Source organism: Lactuca saligna, chromosome 1 (genome assembly GCF_052625555.1).
Source record: "Lactuca saligna cultivar CGN05327 chromosome 1, ASM5262555v1, whole genome shotgun sequence".
NCBI classification, from domain to species: Eukaryota; Viridiplantae; Streptophyta; class Magnoliopsida; order Asterales; family Asteraceae; genus Lactuca; species Lactuca saligna.
Genome location: NC_136417.1, coordinates 40,416,285 through 40,436,636, shown reverse-complemented (window position 1 = coordinate 40,436,636; position 20,352 = coordinate 40,416,285). Strand labels below are relative to the sequence as shown.

Here is a 20,352-nt window from a genome sequence, read left to right as displayed (position 1 = left end):
TTAAGTTCTAATACCAAAACTCCAAAAGCCAAAGTACACATACCAAAAAAAAAAAAAATTCTTGAATCTTTTCTAGAGACACTCTCCATGCCAAAACGTTAACTTTGATAGGAACAATTTAGCCCATCTCGTCCGAGAAGTAGAAACAGGTAACAAATTTTCTTCTATAAAAAACGAACAGACGCAATAGAAAAATCTTTCAACCCTGATAAGGACCATACCCACCGGATCAAAGACAACAAGTTGAACTTAACAAATCAACCAGCCGTTCACACTAAGTACTTTCGGCCATCGCCTAGGAAACCTACAAAAGACACCATCAAAGAAGAATGTTATAGTTTTGAATGGACCCGTTTTTAACATTCATACTAGGGAAAAGATGAGGACACTTATGCCGGTCAATCTAGGTAACTTTCTTTTTTTTAATAAAATTAGGTTTTAATTATACTAACTTAAGTACATATATGAGTTACCAATTGTAAGTACATATATGAGTTACCAATTGTAGTATTGGATTTTAAAGTTTAGACTATGTATTAAGTAAAAATATAATGTAATGCTTAGTTAAATGTCAAACAAGTTTTAAATAATGATACCTTTCACTAATAATATGAAATGTCGATATCGATATTATATGTATAGGATATAATTAGTGTTAGATCGGTAGCCAAATAGAATGTTGGTTACTAGGTAGTGGCGGAACCAGAAATTTTGATATAGGGTACAAACATTATCAATATATTATATGTAGTTATTTAATATTGGGCATTAAAAAACATGTTAAAATCTCTTTAGTTGCAGATACAATAACATGAAACATGTTTATAAATAATATTTTTTATATATATAAAACAATTTTTTGGGGGTACTGTAGTACCTCTAACGCCTCATCTAGCTCCGCGTAGTACCTCCAACGCCTGATCTAGCTCCGTCACTGTTACTAGGTGAAAGTGAAACTATGTAACTCAAAATCTCTCTCTCTCTCTCTCTCTCTCTCTCTATATATATATATATATATATATATATATATATATATATATATATATATATATATATATATATATATATATATATATATATATATATATATATTATAGGATGAGATCTATATAGAAATTGACGTTAGTTTAAGTGATATTAACTGAACCTGTTGAACTAATTGCTCCAAATCACAACTCCTCAAAAATAAGATATAATTGTTTGTCTATGTGTAGCTTCATAAGTCATATATAAACTTGAAGTTCGGTGCCTTGTTAGGAACTCTGTTTCCAAATTTTAAAAAGTCGTTGTAACTGGTTTATGTTCCGGTTTCCATATTTTAAGAACTGTTGATTCCAGTTCCGTTTTCATTCAAATAGGTGGGTGTCCACCTATGAGCACCCCTATAAGAAACATTAATATATTAGAATTTAAAATGTGTAAAATGGTATTACAAACAACATTTTGTTATTAGAGTAATATTATTGTGTGTATATTTGTGTGTATATGCTTTATTTATTTATAATAAATGTTAGGTCTTTTTCTAACCTTCATTGTAACTTGGTTTAGGGGCGGATTTACATGGTGTCCCGGGGTAACACAGATAATAATGCCTCAAATTTTATCATCAAGTGCAAAAATTACTGTAAATTCGTCAAACTCCGAAAATACATCACAAATCTATTGTAAATTTGTCAAATTAAGTCATATTAAGTGTAAATTTAATGTAAATATGGTAGTGTAACCTTTTTTTAGTGACGGATTTTGTGATGGAAATTACCGTCGAAAATGAGTTTTTTAGTAATGGAACTCTTAAAAAATTGTACAACCCCTCATAATTTTTTCTGCTCCGCATTGACCGGTTGATATCTGTTTGTTGATTCTTTATGGTTGTTGTTCATTATTCTATTAAGATATGGGTAGTTGGGAACCATGTCTTATTTTAATTTAAAATTCACAATGACGATATGATTTCTAATGCTAAAAGGTGTTGTGTATTTTTTGACAATAGTAAAATGGTGCGACCTAGGCGCCACATCATGTTTTATATTTTTTACAAATTTTACCTACCAACTAGGATGTGGTAAATGGTTTAACTATGATTTTTTTTGAAATTTTAATTTTATAATAAAAACCATACTAAAATTAAAAATTACATTCTAAAAATCCTAAAAGAATAACATGAAATTAAAAATTGTTGATCATATTCTATTTGAGCTTATATTTCTCACTTTCTTAAATTGGTGATCATATTCTGTATAGGTTGTGATGTTATATACAATTATCTATCATATTTTAAAGAGTAAATTACTGAAATCGTCTCTATAGTTTGTTTAAAATCGCACGTTTAGTCTCTAACTTATTTTTGCACCCGGATCGTCCATGTGGTTTGATTTTGTTGCATTTTTCGTCCCTTACATACATAAACTTAGGAATCAAACGTGCAATTTTGACCAAACAATAGAGACGAAAAACATAACAAAATCAAACCACATAGACGATCTGAGTACAAATAAAAAAGTTAAGAAACCAAACGTACAATTTTAACCAAACCATAGGAACGATTTCAGTAATTTACTCTATTTTAAAAGCTTTTGCTATATTATAATTTATATTATGTTTAATAACATTTAATTTTTATTTATATTATTATCATCTACAATTAAATGAAATAGCATTATGAGTGCCCTTAAATTTAAACCAAATATCTAGGCAAGATAAAGAAATTATAAAGGAATATCCATATTATCAACAAAAGTCCATCGATGAAAGAAAAGTAAGAAAACTGTGAAAATGTACCAATGGTATAATACTGCCGGTAAAAATAGCTATGCGGGGTGGTGTTCACCGCCGGTAAAAGCTGCCAACTCAGCTTACCGGCGGTAATAAGGTTGCCAACACCATTTAGCCTAAGTTCCCCGATAAGAAAGAAGTCGATGGTAAGGTAGATGTTCTTGATTTGTTGCATATGTGAGAGCTTGGTTATGTCGACGTCGACTTGTTGGGCTATATCTCTTAAATTTGGGCTAATACTAAACCATTGATATATTAAAGAAATAAAATATAATTTTGGATTGCTAATTTTAGATTCCATACGACAAGAATATAGAAATTGTCAAGTCATATATATGTGCACATTGGGCTAATGTCTTTTAAATTTGGGCTAACAATTTAATATATACAGATTATCCTCAAGACATTCATTTCTATTTTCTAACAATTACTCGATCCAAAATTTTACTAATATTACAAACAAATGTTTTATAAAATACTTAAAGATGATAAACAGTATAAATTCTAGGTGAGTTATTGAAGACTGAAAAGATTCCTCAAATATTTCCATTTCGTGGGCTATATATGGTATAAACCATCATAACTCCCTTCATTTTTTGTAATTTCTTCTTCAATATCACTTGGTTCATTTTCAAGTGTTATTTTATCTTGTTCTCTTGTAATGCTATCATAATAAACTTTTAAACGAATGAGTAGCCTCAAAGATTTTGGTGAAAATTGTGTTATGTGTTCATTCAAAATCTTTCCCGTTAGACAAAAAAAACAAGATTCCAAAGCTACAAAACTATATTTCGGAGGTGTTTGGCTTAGCTTTTCACAGCCTAAAAGTCCTTTTTGAAAAAGAAAAAAAGCTACAAGATTCCGGTTTGCTCATGTTGCGCTTTGTAACTGGGGTATAACTCTTTAAATGTGATTTTTTGCTTATAAATCATTTTATATGTATATCTAAGATGTCCTTCTAACTTATCTAAAACACCTTATATATTATTTAAACCAATTTACTATACTAACCTTATCATAACCCACACTTTTATGTGTACATATATCTAACATGTCATTTTTAGTCATTTTATATGAATAAATAGAATTTATCAAACACTAAAAAACAATTTATCAATGTATTATGTTTTGGTACCGAATAAATTAATCAAAAAGTTTTTTAAACTATATGTTAACAACGGATAAACTAATTATCACTTCCTTACTAATAAATGAAGGTTTTTTTGTCACTTGTCATATTCTCTTTCATTTTGACACATGTCATTTTTCTAAGATTTTTAAAATTATTATTTTTCACTTGTCATTTTTTGAGGATTTCACATTTCTTAAAATAAAATTTTAATAAATTCTAATGGGTTATATATATGTAAAGTTATCATTGTATTAATTTGATAATATATTCTCATAAATGCTCCAAACAATTTGATTTCTTTCATAAATGCTTCAAAAGATTACATTTTGTATAGAAAATCATTATTTTATAAAATATTTAATGTTTACATATTTTAATATTAAAATTTTACTTTTAATAAACCCGTATAATATACGGTCTCACACCTAGTTTACAAATAAGCATAAGTTATAATATGTCCAAGATTATAGGTTTCCAAATTGTTATCTATGAGCTTAGCAAATTTAACCAACATTCTAGTTATTCTTGGTAAAAGCAATGGCATAGTATAGTAGGATATTAAACTCCCAATAAATATGTTGTAAAATTAACTAAAATTTATAAAATGTCTTGAAAGTGACGTTCAAGTAGTTCCAAACAAGATTGGAAATATCATGATCTGTTTCTTGACTATAAAATTCCATTATAATGTCTTTTTGTTGAAGTAACACTTTAACCATATTGTAAGTAGAATTCCGTTTAATTGATATATGTATTTGCAATTTCCCTTTTTAATGCTTTTTTCTTCACAAAAATAATAATATTGTTGTCGTCGCCTAATTGAGGTATTATAAACATAGTTCATCATAGCTCTAAATCTACCCAGATATTTTCAGAAAGATCTTTTACCAACAAATTGATTACGTTACAAAAACAAATCGTATGAAAAAAATTCCCCTTCAGAACTGGTTTGAAGTCGTGATTTTTAATTTGTGATATCACCGCAAACAAAATACTTATAACTTTATCGTTTAAATTATATTCATTAATGTATTGCATAATCATCATATCATCATGCTATATTATAAAAGAAATATTTTTCTTTTCACTATATTTATTTGAAACTTTCATGACTTTTCAATTTTATTTCTAATAATAATTATAAATTGATTAATAAGATTAAATAAATATCAAACATAAAGTGTAATCATATATAAACTAAATTTCAATATTAAAATAATATATTTACTTCTACTTATTAAGTGATGTTTTTAACTTTTAACATATTATACTTAATTCATTAGTTTTAATATATTGTTGGACGTAAACTATTATCGTTTTAAAGATACAATTTTGGAACAATTTGTATAAAATACGTAAATTATTAATTTGAATATAATACTACAAGGTCAACTTAAATATAAATCTAAGTTTAGCTTAAACAATCCAAACAATATTTTGTAAATAGTTAAAAGTGATTAATTATAATATTTTTCTAATAATAATTATAAGTTGGTTAATAAGGTTAAATAAATATCAAACATAAAGTGTAATTATAAATATACTAGATTTTAATTTTAAAATAATATATTTATATCTACTTATAAAGTTATGTCTTTAACTTTTAACATATTATACTTAATTTATTAGATTTAATATGTTGTTGTATCTAAATAATTATCAGTTTAAAGCTAAACTTTTTAACAGTTTTGACAAAATACTTAAATTGTTACTTTAAATATAACATTACAATGTCAACTTAAATATAAATTTTAATTCCATTTAAAAAACCAAAGAATATTTTGTAAATAATTAAAAATGATAAATTGTAGTAATAAATGCAAAAACTAAATTATAATCTTAATTTAGCTAAAATATTTCTTAAAAATATTTTTATAATCGTTAAAAGTTTTTAAATAAGTAACTTAAAATAACTTATAATAACAATAGTTAAAAATAACTATATATAAATGATTATATTTTTACCTTTAATATCAAAAAACAGTGTTTGATGTTTTAAAAAATTATAATGATAGAAATTAAAACATTAAGTAAATAAATTTAAAAAAAATAATAATAATAACAATAAAAACAACTATAAGTAACATTAAACCATATAGTATATTTAATTTTATTCATGAGTAACTCACGGGTGGAAGTGATTCAAATGGTTGAGATTATACAGTTATAATAGATGTATATATTATCATATAATTCAAAATAATCAATATATTATTTCAATTTAGTAGACAAATTATTATATCAAATTTAACAACAACGTTATTGTTATATTTATAAAAAAAAAACATATATTTGTAACGATATCAACTATATATGTGTTTCTGCGCAATCCGCAAGCATTCACCTAGTAATATATAAAGTTTTCACCACCACCGTGTAAATGTTTAAATAACTGAAAATCAATTATACGTTTCATCATTTGCCAAGTGGGGGGATCCAATGAGAAATAAGGTAAATCTACAAAAAGATGAAAAGTTCACATTATGTGGGGGCGTTCCACACTTCGCTCGTCAAAGTGACTGTGCAACTTTTCCATCAAATTTTTGAAGAGAAAATGAGGCAGCGGTCCTCTAATATATTTTGACTTTACTCTTTCAATCATTAATTTTTTTTCTTGCATTTTAAGGAAACAAAATGTGTGGAGACCTCTTCTGTTAGTCCCTTTCACTTATTTTAAAAAGTTACAAACGCCACGTAACAAAATTAAGCCAACTCTGTTATTATGACACGGTGGAAACGACGCTATTTTGGACATGTCGCAATATAAACCAGTACACAATTGACGTTGACCATACGACGTCGTTTAGAGTATCACCCTAAGGGAGCAAGTTTCGGTTGTTCATTACCCGAAGTGGTTATAAAAAGGATGTTGGTGCTCTATAACGATCACAACCAATAACTTTATTGCCCTAAATTCGCAAAGCAAACCGTACCCTAACTAAGCCAAAAATGTGTTATGTGACGTCGTCGCACAACAGTTGATCCTTCAAAGACCGGCGTCACTTTCCAACCAACGGCGCTATTGCAGGTGAACCACGGGACATCCAGATAACTCTTCTACAACTTCAGTTTGAGGTGCCACTCATGAGGGAGGAAGTGAATCCAAACCAGCAGGAGCTCAGGGAAAGTTTGTGCCGGAGATGGATGCCATGAATCTGGAGGTCGATAATGTAAGGGAAGGTGTGTTAGAGATGTCCCATTTGACGGATGACCTGATGAGCCATTTTTATTCCCTCCAGTCAGCGTATGTCATGGCATCGACTGATATTGCTAAGATGAAGAAGATGCTTACTGTTACAAGTGTATTTGGAGTGGTCGTTGTTGCGGGAGTGGTGACAGCTTACAAGTGGTTCTGATGAAGGGTCGTTCCTTTTCTTTGTTTGGGTTTTCATTTTTGGGTGTTAACTGTTAAGTGTTAGTGTTTTGGTGGAAGCCAGTAGTATAGTTTTGGCTTTCTGCTTTTGGTATGGTAGATAGTTTTTTGTTTGTGGATGACAAATATGGAAGCCACTCTTTTGGTTGTCAATGATGTTAAGTAAAAAACCCAAATGAATGCAAATGACTATTATGGCATTATACATATTGTGTCTTATTTTAGTATATGTCAATGCATGTCGTAGAACCCATAGCTTTAACTTGTTCTATATACATATTTGGGACCACATGCTTTACAGGAAAAAGCTTTGTTTTGTATGCTCACATGCTATAAAGGTATAAGGGAAAAAGGTTTGTTTTGGACATAAGGCCCCACAACTTGCATATACAATTTCCTGAATAAAGTAACCACATACATAGATAGAAAGTTACCAACTTTGACAACTTTGGTAGGGCCAAATATCAAAAAAAAAAAAAATTGCATGGGCAAAAACTGTGACATGCACTTATTCTAGATTGGTAAATGAATGGGTAATTATGGGAAGTATTTAAACCAACGTATAAAATTAAAAATTAAAATGCAATACAAATTACATAAACATTTAAAAACCAATTCAGAGTACATAAACATCTAAACACCAATTCAAAGTACAAAAACACTTTTTTGTACAACATATTACATTAAAAGCAAAGGAAATTATGTAATTACACCTCCACAATAAACTACACCCACACTACTCCAAATCCACTGGCTTTGAAGCACTGATACCTTCACCTTCAATTTTCTTTCCATACTTTAATTTAAGGATTCTTTTATATTGTTTCCTCAACCTTGGTTGTTCCACTTTTCCCAAAACGACCCAACTCCAAGATATAGCACTTTACTTTCACTAAATGGACATAATCTCATGCATGGGTGATTCTAAACTCTAAAGGTGCCAACTTTATGGACTTTGAACCTCATAAACGCCAAGAGTGGCAACTCATAGCTCCTGGAGTGGTGTCAAACCACTAGATCTCATTCATGGGCCCAAAAAGGGTCCAAAACTCATATAAACTAAATCTAAGCTTCTAATGAACAAGATCATAGCGTTTTACCTCAAACAAGCTGGAAATGGAGTAGAGAATCAGGATCCACAAGCTCTTCCTTGATCAACAACCTTGCGCCAAACTCCTTTTTCTTGATAATGAACCAAAACACACCAAGAAGCACACAATGAGCTCAAAAACACAAATGAAACATTTAGGGTTTCGAAATGAGGTTATAAGGTCAGTAGAGGCTGAGAAATGAGGATAACATGAGCCATAAGTGTGATTATATAGTGTCCAACCCCATAAATTAGAGTTTCACTAATTTGCACGTACGCCTCGCATATGTGTCCGGAGTCCCGATCCCACCTCGTATTAGTACGCTAAGTGTACCATGTGGTACACCTCGCGTACTACACAAGAACCAAAAATGCAACTTTTAAAATAACAAAGGGCATTAATGAAACATGCCAAGATTCAAGTGTTACAGCAACATATTCCCACCCATCTCCATGTTTACTGACTCTTGTGTTTGTCTCACACTTTCTGGTTTCCTACCATTAGTCGTAAGAGGCCTTTCAACTTGAGGACAAGTGGTATTGCTACGTCCTTTTTGTTTACATACACCACAACATACAAATTTCCCAGCCTTTGATACTGTGTATCTGCCAAGCCTATCTGAACCATCTCCTTTTCTCTTCATAGTATGTCTGTCAGACATTCTTCTTTTAATTTGGGGCAAAGGGGGGACTTTGTCTGTAGATGGACACATATTCATGTCATTCATCCCATGTATAGGCTCTTTGTAAGTATTATCGTATAATGCTGCAAAGTACATTATGTCCACATGTGACTGATAATGTGTAGTATTTAAGAATGATAATGTTGCAACTGAGTGCACACAATCGTAGCCATTCAATTGCAACAACATGCATGTACATTCCCTCTTCTAGACATCAACAACATAAGACTGATCCAGGTTTCTCGTTTCAAACTTCATAACCCCACAAGAAATAACTTGTAAATACCTAAATTTAGCAACAACAATTAACTATAATTCAAGTTGTGAAATATTTCATTTAATAGTAATTTAGTGACATACCTTTGCTTCATTTTTAACAAATTCAACATCACCCTGATATCAGGACATATATTTAAACGATCCCATCCTTGATCCATAACTTGCATTTTTACCATCCTTTCCATGACATAAATACGAATATCCTCTAACATACTGATAACAAGTTTCTTCCTAGCATCCATTATAACACTATTGAAGCTTTCAGAGTATCCATTCTTCAGTAGTTGCTTTACTGGCCCTCCATAAAATATTTTCAAATTTTGCTCCAGAAAATTTCTTTCTAAAGTTAGCATATATATATATATATATATATATATATATATATATATATATATATATATATATATATATATATATATATATATATATATATATATATACCTTGCACACTGTCTATGTTCTGCTTCTGGAAAATACCTTTTTCAATGCCTCAATCAATCCCTAAATAAGTGTCAATGATATAAGAATTTAGAATGACGTACCATATATTGTCCTTATATTGTAACAAATTAACAAAAAATACCATACCTTATGTGGATCAAATATTAGTACAACCCCAAATCCTCTATCTTGTAGGTTCAAGTCTTTTGTAAGATTATCAATAAACCACTTCTAATTGTCTTTGTTCTCTACACATAAAACAGGCCAAGAAATTGGGAATACGCTATTGTTAGCATCTCTACCACAGCACAAAGTAACTCACCCTGGCAATAACTTTTCAGAAAACAACCATCAAGGTTAATTATCCTTCTACACCTACCCCTCTAACCCTATTTCACTCCCTAAAAACAAATGTATATCCTACTGAAGTAGATTTTTCTAGGTTTGGAATTGGTACGATACCAATTCATTTTTCTCTAAACCGTGTACCGTACCAACTATAATTGGTATAAAAAAATTGCTACCGGTACCGTACCAAGTATACTTGGTACCAATTTATTTGGCTACCAATAAGTTTGGTTGGTACAAATCGGTAATGGTATATACCAACTTCTTTTAATATTATGTTTTAACGTGGTAATAATTATTGACTAATACGACCAAATGACTAATATAATGTTATTAAAACTGTAAACACTACAATTAACAATTGAAATATATATATATATATATATATATATATATATATATATATATATATATATATATATCAAATGGATTGGTTGGTACAGTATTACCATGGTATTCTAATTTTTGTACCATTACCGTACCAATATTGATCAATTGGTACGATACTACCAACTAAACATGTTGGCTACAAAGTTTCTTGGTTCGGTTGGTAACATGTTGGTTGGTTTTCCATGATACAATTTTGTGAGTCCTAGTTTTTTCAATCAGGTATTGAATCAACATATATTTTTATAGTTGAATTTGGGTTTGATCTTTTAATCTCCTCACCATATGACCATAACTTGGCATAGTTGTTTGCAAGTGTACCTTCAACTAGAGTAAAAGCAAATTTCTTGGCTCTCCTACAATTTCAAATTAAGCTTCCTTCGTGAGAGAGGTTTGGAGAAGAATCAAAACACATTGATCGTGGGCCTGCCAAGCTGCAAGAGTCGAATGAGGTTGAGGCTTTCCGCCTTTGATGATTTTAGCGTCAGGGAGGATAAAAGTGTCATCAATGTGACCCCAATGGCGTAGCTAAGTAAAGTGAATGTGGGTCCTAGGACCCACCTATTTTTTTAAGATACTATAAGGTATAAACGAAAAAAATTAGGACCTACCTTGTGTCTTTTAAAGGACCTACCTTAGAAACTTTGCCAAAAAGAAAAATAATATATATATATATATATATATATATATATATATATATATATATATATATATATATAAAGATCAGTTTATATTTCAATCCATTTAAAATAGTTCAATGTCTCAATCTACTTAAACTTTAATCATTAGGTAATAGCCTGATCTATTTAAAATTAAACAATAACAAAAATGCTTGAAATTTGAAATGTCGCTTGGCCTAAGGCGTGATCGAAATCTTTGAAGCATCATACAGTGTCGCCCTGTTGATTGCTCCCATCGGCCCCCAGTTCCTCCCTACGTCGTCTGCCATCTAAGCATAGCCACCGACCCACAGTCGCCCCTCCGCTAGGCGCCAGACCGCCACTGTTATTCTTTGTTCTATCATTTTTTTTTTGGTTTAACCTACACAAGGAACCACGTAATTTTCGGTTTTAGATTCATTATTGTGTGACCAAACAGATTTTGGAATGATAGAAATGTGAGGAGTTGGTTCTTCAACAGTAGATAGTTGGAGGAGGAGTGACGGATGTTGATTAGATGCATAACAATATTAATAGAGAGAACGAAGTTAGAAGTGTTGGATGATGAGGCCACGAGGCTGTTGGCGAGGGAAAGAAAGAGAAGGCAAGAGGTGAGAGAAGAAAAATAAATGATTGGAAAGGGGGAGGATCTTGTCAGACGAATGATACCATGAGAGAATAACGCTCAATATAAAATGTGGGAATGATTAGCTTAGGTATATTAGATTGATGCTTAATAGAATGGTGTATAGAAAAAAAAATTCACATGAAACAAACATCATAAGAAAGCCAACCAAATTACTAGAAATTGGTTCTATCCACTATCACTCACGACAAAATTTACCAGGTGTTATTAATCTCTTGAATCTATGCTCGTTAGACCAAAAAGCTCAATGTTGGTTGGATTATCAGTCAAGGAAAATAATAATTTACATAAATTGTATGTAGTTAAAGATGACAAATACTTTAAAAGAATAGCGATGGAATCTTTGTGAGCAAGAATCTAATTAATGACTTGTTTTAGGTGAAGTGGGGTTTCATCAATCTCCGAACAGAAAGATTCTTACGCTAAACACAACTGACAAGACATGTCGTCAAATACCCAAATTTTGCAAAATCAAAAATAAAATAGAGAAAAATTTTAAGCATCTTCTCTCGTGAATAGAGGTGCACATTGCAGAAAGAAACGGGGTATCCTATTTGGGCCCAAAAGCAGCCCGAAACCCGAAAGAAACTTTTATTTGTGCATAACATAATTTTTATTTTTATATATATTTCAACTAATCTCATTTGTTTTTAAAAGAGAAATTTTAAAGTATCTATTTACAAAATTCTTTATACAGGGTTTCTGTTACAATAGTTAATTTGATATTAAATATTAAATACAATATGTCAATAATTGATTCAACTCAATCTCCACAACATTTTGTCTCCCCTTTTCGGCCATTGGATGATACCAACCTCATTCCAATTTTAAACAACGTTTTGCCTTTTTAGGGGACCCATGTTGCACCAAATTTTAGGTGGAGATATCTTTTCTATATATAAAGAACTTTTAGATGAAAATATTTATATTCTAATTTTTGTTAGATAGTAAATTAATGTCAATATGAATGGTCGATTTCAAAAGTAATATAAGTGTACAATTATAATAGGTTAAGGGTATATACAACAAAACTTGGTGTTAGATAATATTTATAATCAAATGATTTCTAGTTCAACGGTATCAAATATTATTTTATTTTATGAGGTTGAGAGATCAAGTAATCTTATAGACATAAGTAGAATTAGGTGTGTTAAATTAAATGTATATTAGATTTGCCGATTAAAAGAATAATTGTAAAGTACCGTTTCATTCGGGTAACAATGTTCCGGAAAAAACTTTTAACTTTTTTAAGATACAAAATAGATAAAAGTTTTCTGAAATAACTTCGGGATTATGATTTTTTTAAACTCGTACTATCAAAATTACGTTGGAATTAATTATCTTTACCATGTTGTAGTCATAGTCATCTTTAATAAATGAAAGTTTTTTTTGTCATATGTCATCTTTTTCTTTATTTTGATATTTGTCATGAGAATTTTAGAAATTTTATTTTCCACTTGTCATTTTTTAGAGATTTCTATTTTCTTAAAATAAAATTGCATAAAATTATAATGGGTTCTATAAGGAAATAAAATAATCTTATTAATTTGGTAATAAATTCTCATAAATACTTCAAACGATTTAGTTTCTTTTGCAAATTTTTAGAAGATTAAATTATGCTATGTAAAGTATTACATTATTAAATATTTCATATTTATATATTGATATTAAAATTTTATTTTTAATAAACACGTATAATATACGGGTCTTACATCTAGTAGATATGCAATTACCAAAATTCCATAGTTTTTGTATCGAAGAAGCTCAATAAGGGACAACCTTTTGATATTATTGTTTCGGATTTGTATTTATAGGTTTTCCTCTAGTTTTAGTTACTCCAAACTTCAAAGTTAACTAGGTTGTTTGATTAAAAAAACTTGATGTAAATGTTGTTTGTTTTCTTTATTGGTTTTCTTGAAATTTAATTATTTTAAAAAAATTAAAAAAAGTTAAAAAAGACCTCATACTCATTAGGAAAGTTTTTTTTAGTTTAAACTTCTTTTTCTTGGAAACTGTAACACCCCTCTCTGGCACGTATCACAATATTGTCCGTTTTGGGCCCCCGATGCGAAAACTTCCAACGGAACCATCCATCACTGGATTGCTCTCGTCCGAGCAATTTAACTGCAGAGTTCTTATTGGATATGCTGCCCTCATGGTTTTAAAACGCGTTGTGACAAGGACGGTATCCACACCCCTTATAAGGAATCCTTAGTTCTCCTTTCCAGCTGATGTAGGATCGGGTGCAACTTACCATGATTCCTTATAAGGCGTGTTGATATCTTTCCTGTCACAACGCGTTTTAAAGTCGTGAGGGCAGTAGATCCCATAAGAACTCTGCAGTTAAGCGTGCTCAGACGAGAACAATTCATGGATAGGTAACCCTCTGGGAAGTTTTCGCACTGAGAGCCCAAATGGATAATATCGCGATACGTGCCAGAGGGGGGGTATTACAAATGGTATCAGAGCTAGGGCATGAGTCGATGTGTTCGACGGGGACATCGAACCCTACAATGGGGGTGAAGGTGGGTTGCACATGATCCTATATCGGCTGGGAATGAGAACTAAGCATTCCTTATAAGGGGTGTGTATACCTTCTTTGACACAATGCGTTTTAAAGCCGTGAGGGCAACATATCTCATAATAACTCTGCAGTTAAGCGTGCTTGGGCGAGAACAATCCAGGGATGGGTGACCCCCTGGAAAGTTTTCGTGCCGGGAGCTTAAAGCGGACAGTATGGGGATACATGTCAGGGGGATGTTACAAAAACTCTAATTAAAAAAACTTAAAAACGTGTTGCCCAACATACCCTAAAATCTAAATATAAAAAATTGCAAATAATTTATCTTATTTGTTTAGTATATAACTAAATTTCATTTTTTTTAAATGCAGTAGTTTCAAATTTTTTCTTAACATAACATAATATTTTGAAAAGAAAAATCCTATTAGAACATTAAAATATATTTTGAATTTATATAAAATTACTATAATTAAATTGACTTGTTTATATTAACCCGAAGAAAAAAGAGAGTATGATAACAAATCAACATAATTATGCTATTAGTTTTGCATTCTCATAGTATAACATATATATATATATATATATATATATATATATATATATATATATATATATATATATATATATATATATATATATATATATATGTGTGTGTGTGTGTGTGTGTGTGCGTGCGTGCGTGCGCGCGCGCACGCGCGAGCATGCATGGTTTCACACTAGCTAAGAAAATACAAAAATTCATTACCGTTTATGCAATCACTAGAAGTTCTTGCGTGGTGATCTCTTGCAACATGCTTTGTAGTTATTTTAATATTTGTAGGATTATAATTAGAATACTTGTATTTTCTTAATTTCTTATCTCTTTATCTTAAGGTTATTAGAGTGAGGGTTCGACACATGTTACTATTTCACTGAGACTGCTTATGGGTTGTGTATAGTCAAGCATCAACTAACCAGAGTCTAGTCCGCTTCGATATATGTATATATGTTGGAATCACACATATCTCTACGATCAACCATTTGTATAATCCTTAACCTTAATAGGTTGTTACCAAATGCAGAAGAATACATTTGCTTGCATCCCATAAACATGATACATATTGTCTTGGTACATGCCAATAACAATGTTGAAGATGCATATCATACTTTTTCAATGAAGTAACCACGCATTGCCCATTTCCTACCATGTAAAAGGCCTACATGCATGAACAAAAATATCAATAATCATTAATTTCTATTGTTCCATTTGCGACATACATTTCATTTATAGGTTATAGAATATCTCATTAGAATTATTCCCAACCTATAACTAAATTATATGAGTTGAACAAGAAAACATAATTGACTCTAATTATTTTACGAATGTCAACATTGTACAATAGATTCTACAAGCTCTTGAGCCAATTCCTCAACTAAGAACCCGAAAATGGCCTGCTCTATATCCATCCCTATATCTCTAGACTTATCTTCATTGTATCTCTTCCACCCTTCACTTCCAAAGTCTGTCTCAACCATCATATCTATTGTGTTTAATTCGACCACCTTCCATGAATGCAACCTCTTGCATACTCTTTCTATGACTACTTCATGTTCTTCGTTTTTGTTCTCTTCTGAAATTAGGTCAAATACGAGCTTTTTCATATACCATGGGATTTTCCCAACCCCTAAATGATTAGATATCTCCTTAACAAACTCTTCATGAGTTATTTCTTGATCATATATATAATTTTCACCACCATCATCATCATCTTCATCTTCATAATGTTGTTCTAACATGTGTTTTTCAAGTTCAATTGGATCCAACCCTGCAAGTCTCTCGAATCGTTGAAGCTTTTGTAAGAGTTGTTGTTTTGCTCCTATAAATTTAACACAATAAAAAGTTTTAGTAAAACTACAAAGAAAGCAACGTTTTAAGAAAAGCTGCTTGATAAATGACAAAGTACATAAAATATTCCTTTTTATTTTTTTTAAATACACCCCATCGGTACCCACTGCTTGATATAAATTTCGTGGGTCCCACAAAAAATTTGCATTTTCCCTAAGTACAAACAATTAATTGGACTTGATTACGATTTTAATTATTTTATTTTCTTCTACATAAACACACTGACCGACACAAATCCATCAACCATAAGAGGTTAAAAACGTCAATTAACTTTGATAGATGTACTCTATTATTTTTCTAGTACAAATTTTAATACACAATGTGAAAGCCACTATTTTCACACCAAGTCGACGAACGATCTACTGATGCACTTATTTTTAGAGTTAAAATCGACATTAAAACCAATTAGAATATTTAAAAAGATGCAAACAACGGAATTTGTAAATATTTTTACTTTAATCTTTAATATTAAGTATTAATTTTGTAATATTTATTATTTATTAATTCTATAATTATATACTTAAATTTTATCATATTTAACTTTTAGGGAAATTGAGTAATGTAACCATTATAAAAAAATGTTTAAAAAAAAAATAGTTTTTCAAAATTAATCACTTTCTCCATAATGTCCTTATTCTTAAATACTATTCATATTCTGAAGTTTTTTTTTTTTTTTTCTTTTTTATAATTTTCAAAGATTTTTTTTTTTTTTTTTTTTTTTTTTTTTTTTTTGGAATTCTAATGCTACATCATCCAACAGTTTTTCAATAAAATGTCAAATTTTATACACTAATATGTATATAGTTCATATAACTATTTTTGTTAAATTAATCAAAAAAATATTTTTTTTTCTTGAAATTTCATAACTGTTCTTTAGATTTCAAACTTGTTTTTAGAATTTTTAGAATTCCGGAGTTTTCCTATTTTTTTTTTTTTTCGAAATCCGAAATTTTAGTCATGAATCCTGAATGTTGGTCAGGAATCCGGAATGCCATTTTAGAATCGGTCAAGTGTTTTTTCTTGGTTTGAAATGAACATTCCGGACAAAATGATGATTTTTATTTTAAAAAATTGATTATTATCTTCAAATACACATTAAAAAGTGATTAGGTTTCTTAATTTTCCTTATTTTTATCATAATATATTAATTTTATTAAATCTTTTTTCACTTGACATTCCTTTATAAATAAATGACGACGATTTTAAAAATGGCATATAGAAGAGGAAGCTCTATATTGTTTTTAAATAAACGATGATAAATTAGTTAACTTAAAAAACCCTTTACAAATTATAGAGAAGTTTATTGTCATAAACTTTTTTCAAATAAACTTAGATAATAGAGTTCTATAGAACTTACTTTGTACATTGGCATAGCTACATTCAATATCGTAACAATCCTCTTCTGTTACACCACCATCATGTTCTTCTTCATCATCATCGAATAAAGTGTCAAGTACAGAAACCGGGCTACACTGTTCTTTCTCATTGTCTTCCGTTTCCCCATGAATTTCTTGTGGGTGCTCGACTTCATAGCTTTTATTGTCCTATATAATCACCAAATGTTAATAATGGAATATAATTTGATCAAATTCATTCATCTATATGTATCTTTACTTCCACTCCCTTATAAATTATAACATTATTTACATGCACAAATTCTAGATATAAAGTTTCTAGGCATCTAGTTGTCATTCTTTAATACATTTTGTCTATATTATCTTAAATGAAACCTTTTGTATATTTCATACACTTTCTTGATGATTTCAAACATTTGTCGATTACTTGTCGATATTATCTTAAATGAAACCTTTCTTAATGATTTGCAACAACTTTATCTATATTATCTTTAATGCAAACTTCTGTAAAGTTCATTGATTTATCTTTGACGTTTTACATTGAACTCTTCTTTAAAGTTATAAATTCTTTTATCATGATTTGGGAATTTTACAATCGTGGGTCTTGAAAAATTGACGTTTGACTTTTGTTCTAGCTTGTTCTATGGATACCCACCCACCCATACTTGTATTGTACATGTGTGGCTATAGGATTGTTTGGTACCGAATTTAATACAAACAAAAAGACAAATTTGTATTTTGTCTTTTTTTTCGAATTTAATTATTATATATTTGCTATAAAAATAAACAAACAATGTATCATTATTATCATTTGTAAGGTTCTTTCCACTTCAATATACTATCAAAGTTTTAAATAATAATAAGGCTGCAAAAACATTTTGTAAAGGATATAAATGATAAAACAGCCACACTAAATTCTTTGTCTTAATGTCACACAAAGGATGTTTTAGTCATTTAAGATTTTAAATGCAATTCGGCCATTAGAGTCAGAATTCACCCAATATAGACCATAATCCTCAACTGAGTTACGAGTTAACTCAGTACAACCACCGCATATTTTGACCTTAAATCGGATTTGCATAAACTAATTTGTATGGTGAATAATTATAAAGAAATTATGATGATAATAATAATAATAATAGAGAATAAAGACAAAACCTGTTGGAAGTGGCGGCTCGGAGATGCCACCGGTGATGAGGAATCCGGTTTCCGGCGAGTTGGGGACGGAGTTCTTTGAAGTGAAAAACGAAATGGGCTAGAAGGATTAGAGCACAAACATTCGATTTCTTCTGAGTTGTGAATTGATCTTGAACTACATGAAGTCTCCAACTCCGACGTCTTTTCCGACGATGTCCAGCTGCTAAGCCTGCTGTTATTACACGAGTTAGATAACCGTTTCTCATCACCACCGCCGTCAACCTCCACGCCTCCATTAACAATCTTTTTCCGGCTTCTTCTTGTTGGTGGTGAAGATGGTGTTGCGTTAACCGGTCCAATTTCGCGGCTTTTTGTTCGAGTGCTCCGGTCCTTCAAACGCCGGAGAAAAGACCCGAGTAAACCGAACCTGATGTGTTTCGAACCGGGTTTAGGTTTCTGGACCCTCGTGGCGGCATCAAGTAGCATGGCGGCGGTCCTGGCCGGGATATGGAGGAAGACAGCGGCATTATTACACGGGCTCTTCATCTCCTTCGACGTAAAATCAAGAAATGGTGATTTCCTAAAGTCCGGCGAGTCCTGAAACGAGACAAGACAGACATGGTTGATGCAGAAATTTTTTGCAGTGGTGGAAGACGACGTGGATTCGACAATTGGGTTTCGTTGTCTGATGCGAAGTGCTGTTTTTGCGGCGTCGGTGGTGGTTGATTTGAGCTGAGAACGGCGGTCGGCGATGAAGCTTTTGAGCTGAAATGGTTCTTGATCTTGTTCGAGTAACTCGTGTAAATGCTTACGACCCATGATTACAGAAACTTTTGACGACGATTATGATTGGGAAAGATGAACACCAGACAAAAAAAGATTGGATATTGATGGAGATTTTGAGTTTGTTGATGGGTGATCGGAAATTGTGAAATGTAAAGTACAAAACACAGAGAGGAAGTAATGAGGAGGTTTCTACTTTTAAATATGGGAAGAGTAATTACGACATCCCCGCCGCGAAGAGGTGGGTGAAAAGATTCGACCAATGCTTTTATTAATTTGTATAAAAATAATTTTATTGCATTTAAATATAATATAATTGAAAAGAAAAAAAAAATGAAAGGTGATTAAATTGATAAAACGTATTGTGTTATTATAGGTGAATGATATAAAAAAATATTTTTTTATACAGAAATTCGATTTTGATACTGTGTTTTTTTATGTTAATTTTGATACTATGTTTTTTAATTTGTTATAATTCTGACCACTTGACCGGTTAATCAGGTTACATGCTGACCTGGCATGATGTCAATTTTGATGACGTGACAAGCTGGCATGATATGCTGACGTGTCAAAATTGATTTTTTTCTACAAAAAACACTAAGTTTTCACTTTTTTTTTTTTTTCGATTTTAACACTAAGTTTTAATTTTTTTATTTCAGTTTTAACACTATGTTTTTTTTGTTCCAATGGAACATCATTTATCAAATTTTGTTCAATTTTGTCTATTTTCCATTTGAAACCATATAAATATATTTTTTTATTACATTTTAAACCGTATAAACATTTTTTTTCGTTTAAAAACCACATTTTTATTTAAATACAAGTTTTTTTTTCTTACATTCAAAGCATTAATTATGTCAT

General features: G+C 30.6%; 1 protein-coding gene across 1 annotated transcript; it reads right to left on the bottom strand.

Annotated features, from left to right (window-relative positions):
• Nucleotides 1-15,654: 15,654 nt before the first annotated feature.
• Nucleotides 15,655-19,725, bottom strand: LOC145033769 (uncharacterized). The gene is made up of 3 exons (XM_078982315.1): nt 18,730-19,725; nt 17,574-17,760; nt 15,655-16,187 (listed from the first exon to the last, which is right to left on the bottom strand). The coding sequence occupies exons 1-3, from the start codon at nt 19,525-19,527 to the stop codon at nt 15,697-15,699; spliced, it is 1,476 nt and encodes a 491-aa protein (XP_078838441.1). The 5' UTR covers nt 19,528-19,725; the 3' UTR covers nt 15,655-15,696.
• Between the last annotated feature and the right edge of the window lie 627 nt (nt 19,726-20,352).

Coding starts and splice junctions, on each gene's coding strand:
- LOC145033769 (XM_078982315.1), bottom strand. CDS start 19,527: ATGGGTCGTAAGCATTTACACGAGTTACTCGAACAAGATCAAGAACCA. Junction 17,761..18,729: donor CGAGCCGCCACTTCCAACAG/GTTTTGTCTTTA, acceptor GTGATTATATAG/GACAATAAAAGCTATGAAGT. Junction 16,188..17,573: donor TAGCTATGCCAATGTACAAA/GTAAGTTCTATA, acceptor TTAAATTTATAG/GAGCAAAACAACAACTCTTA.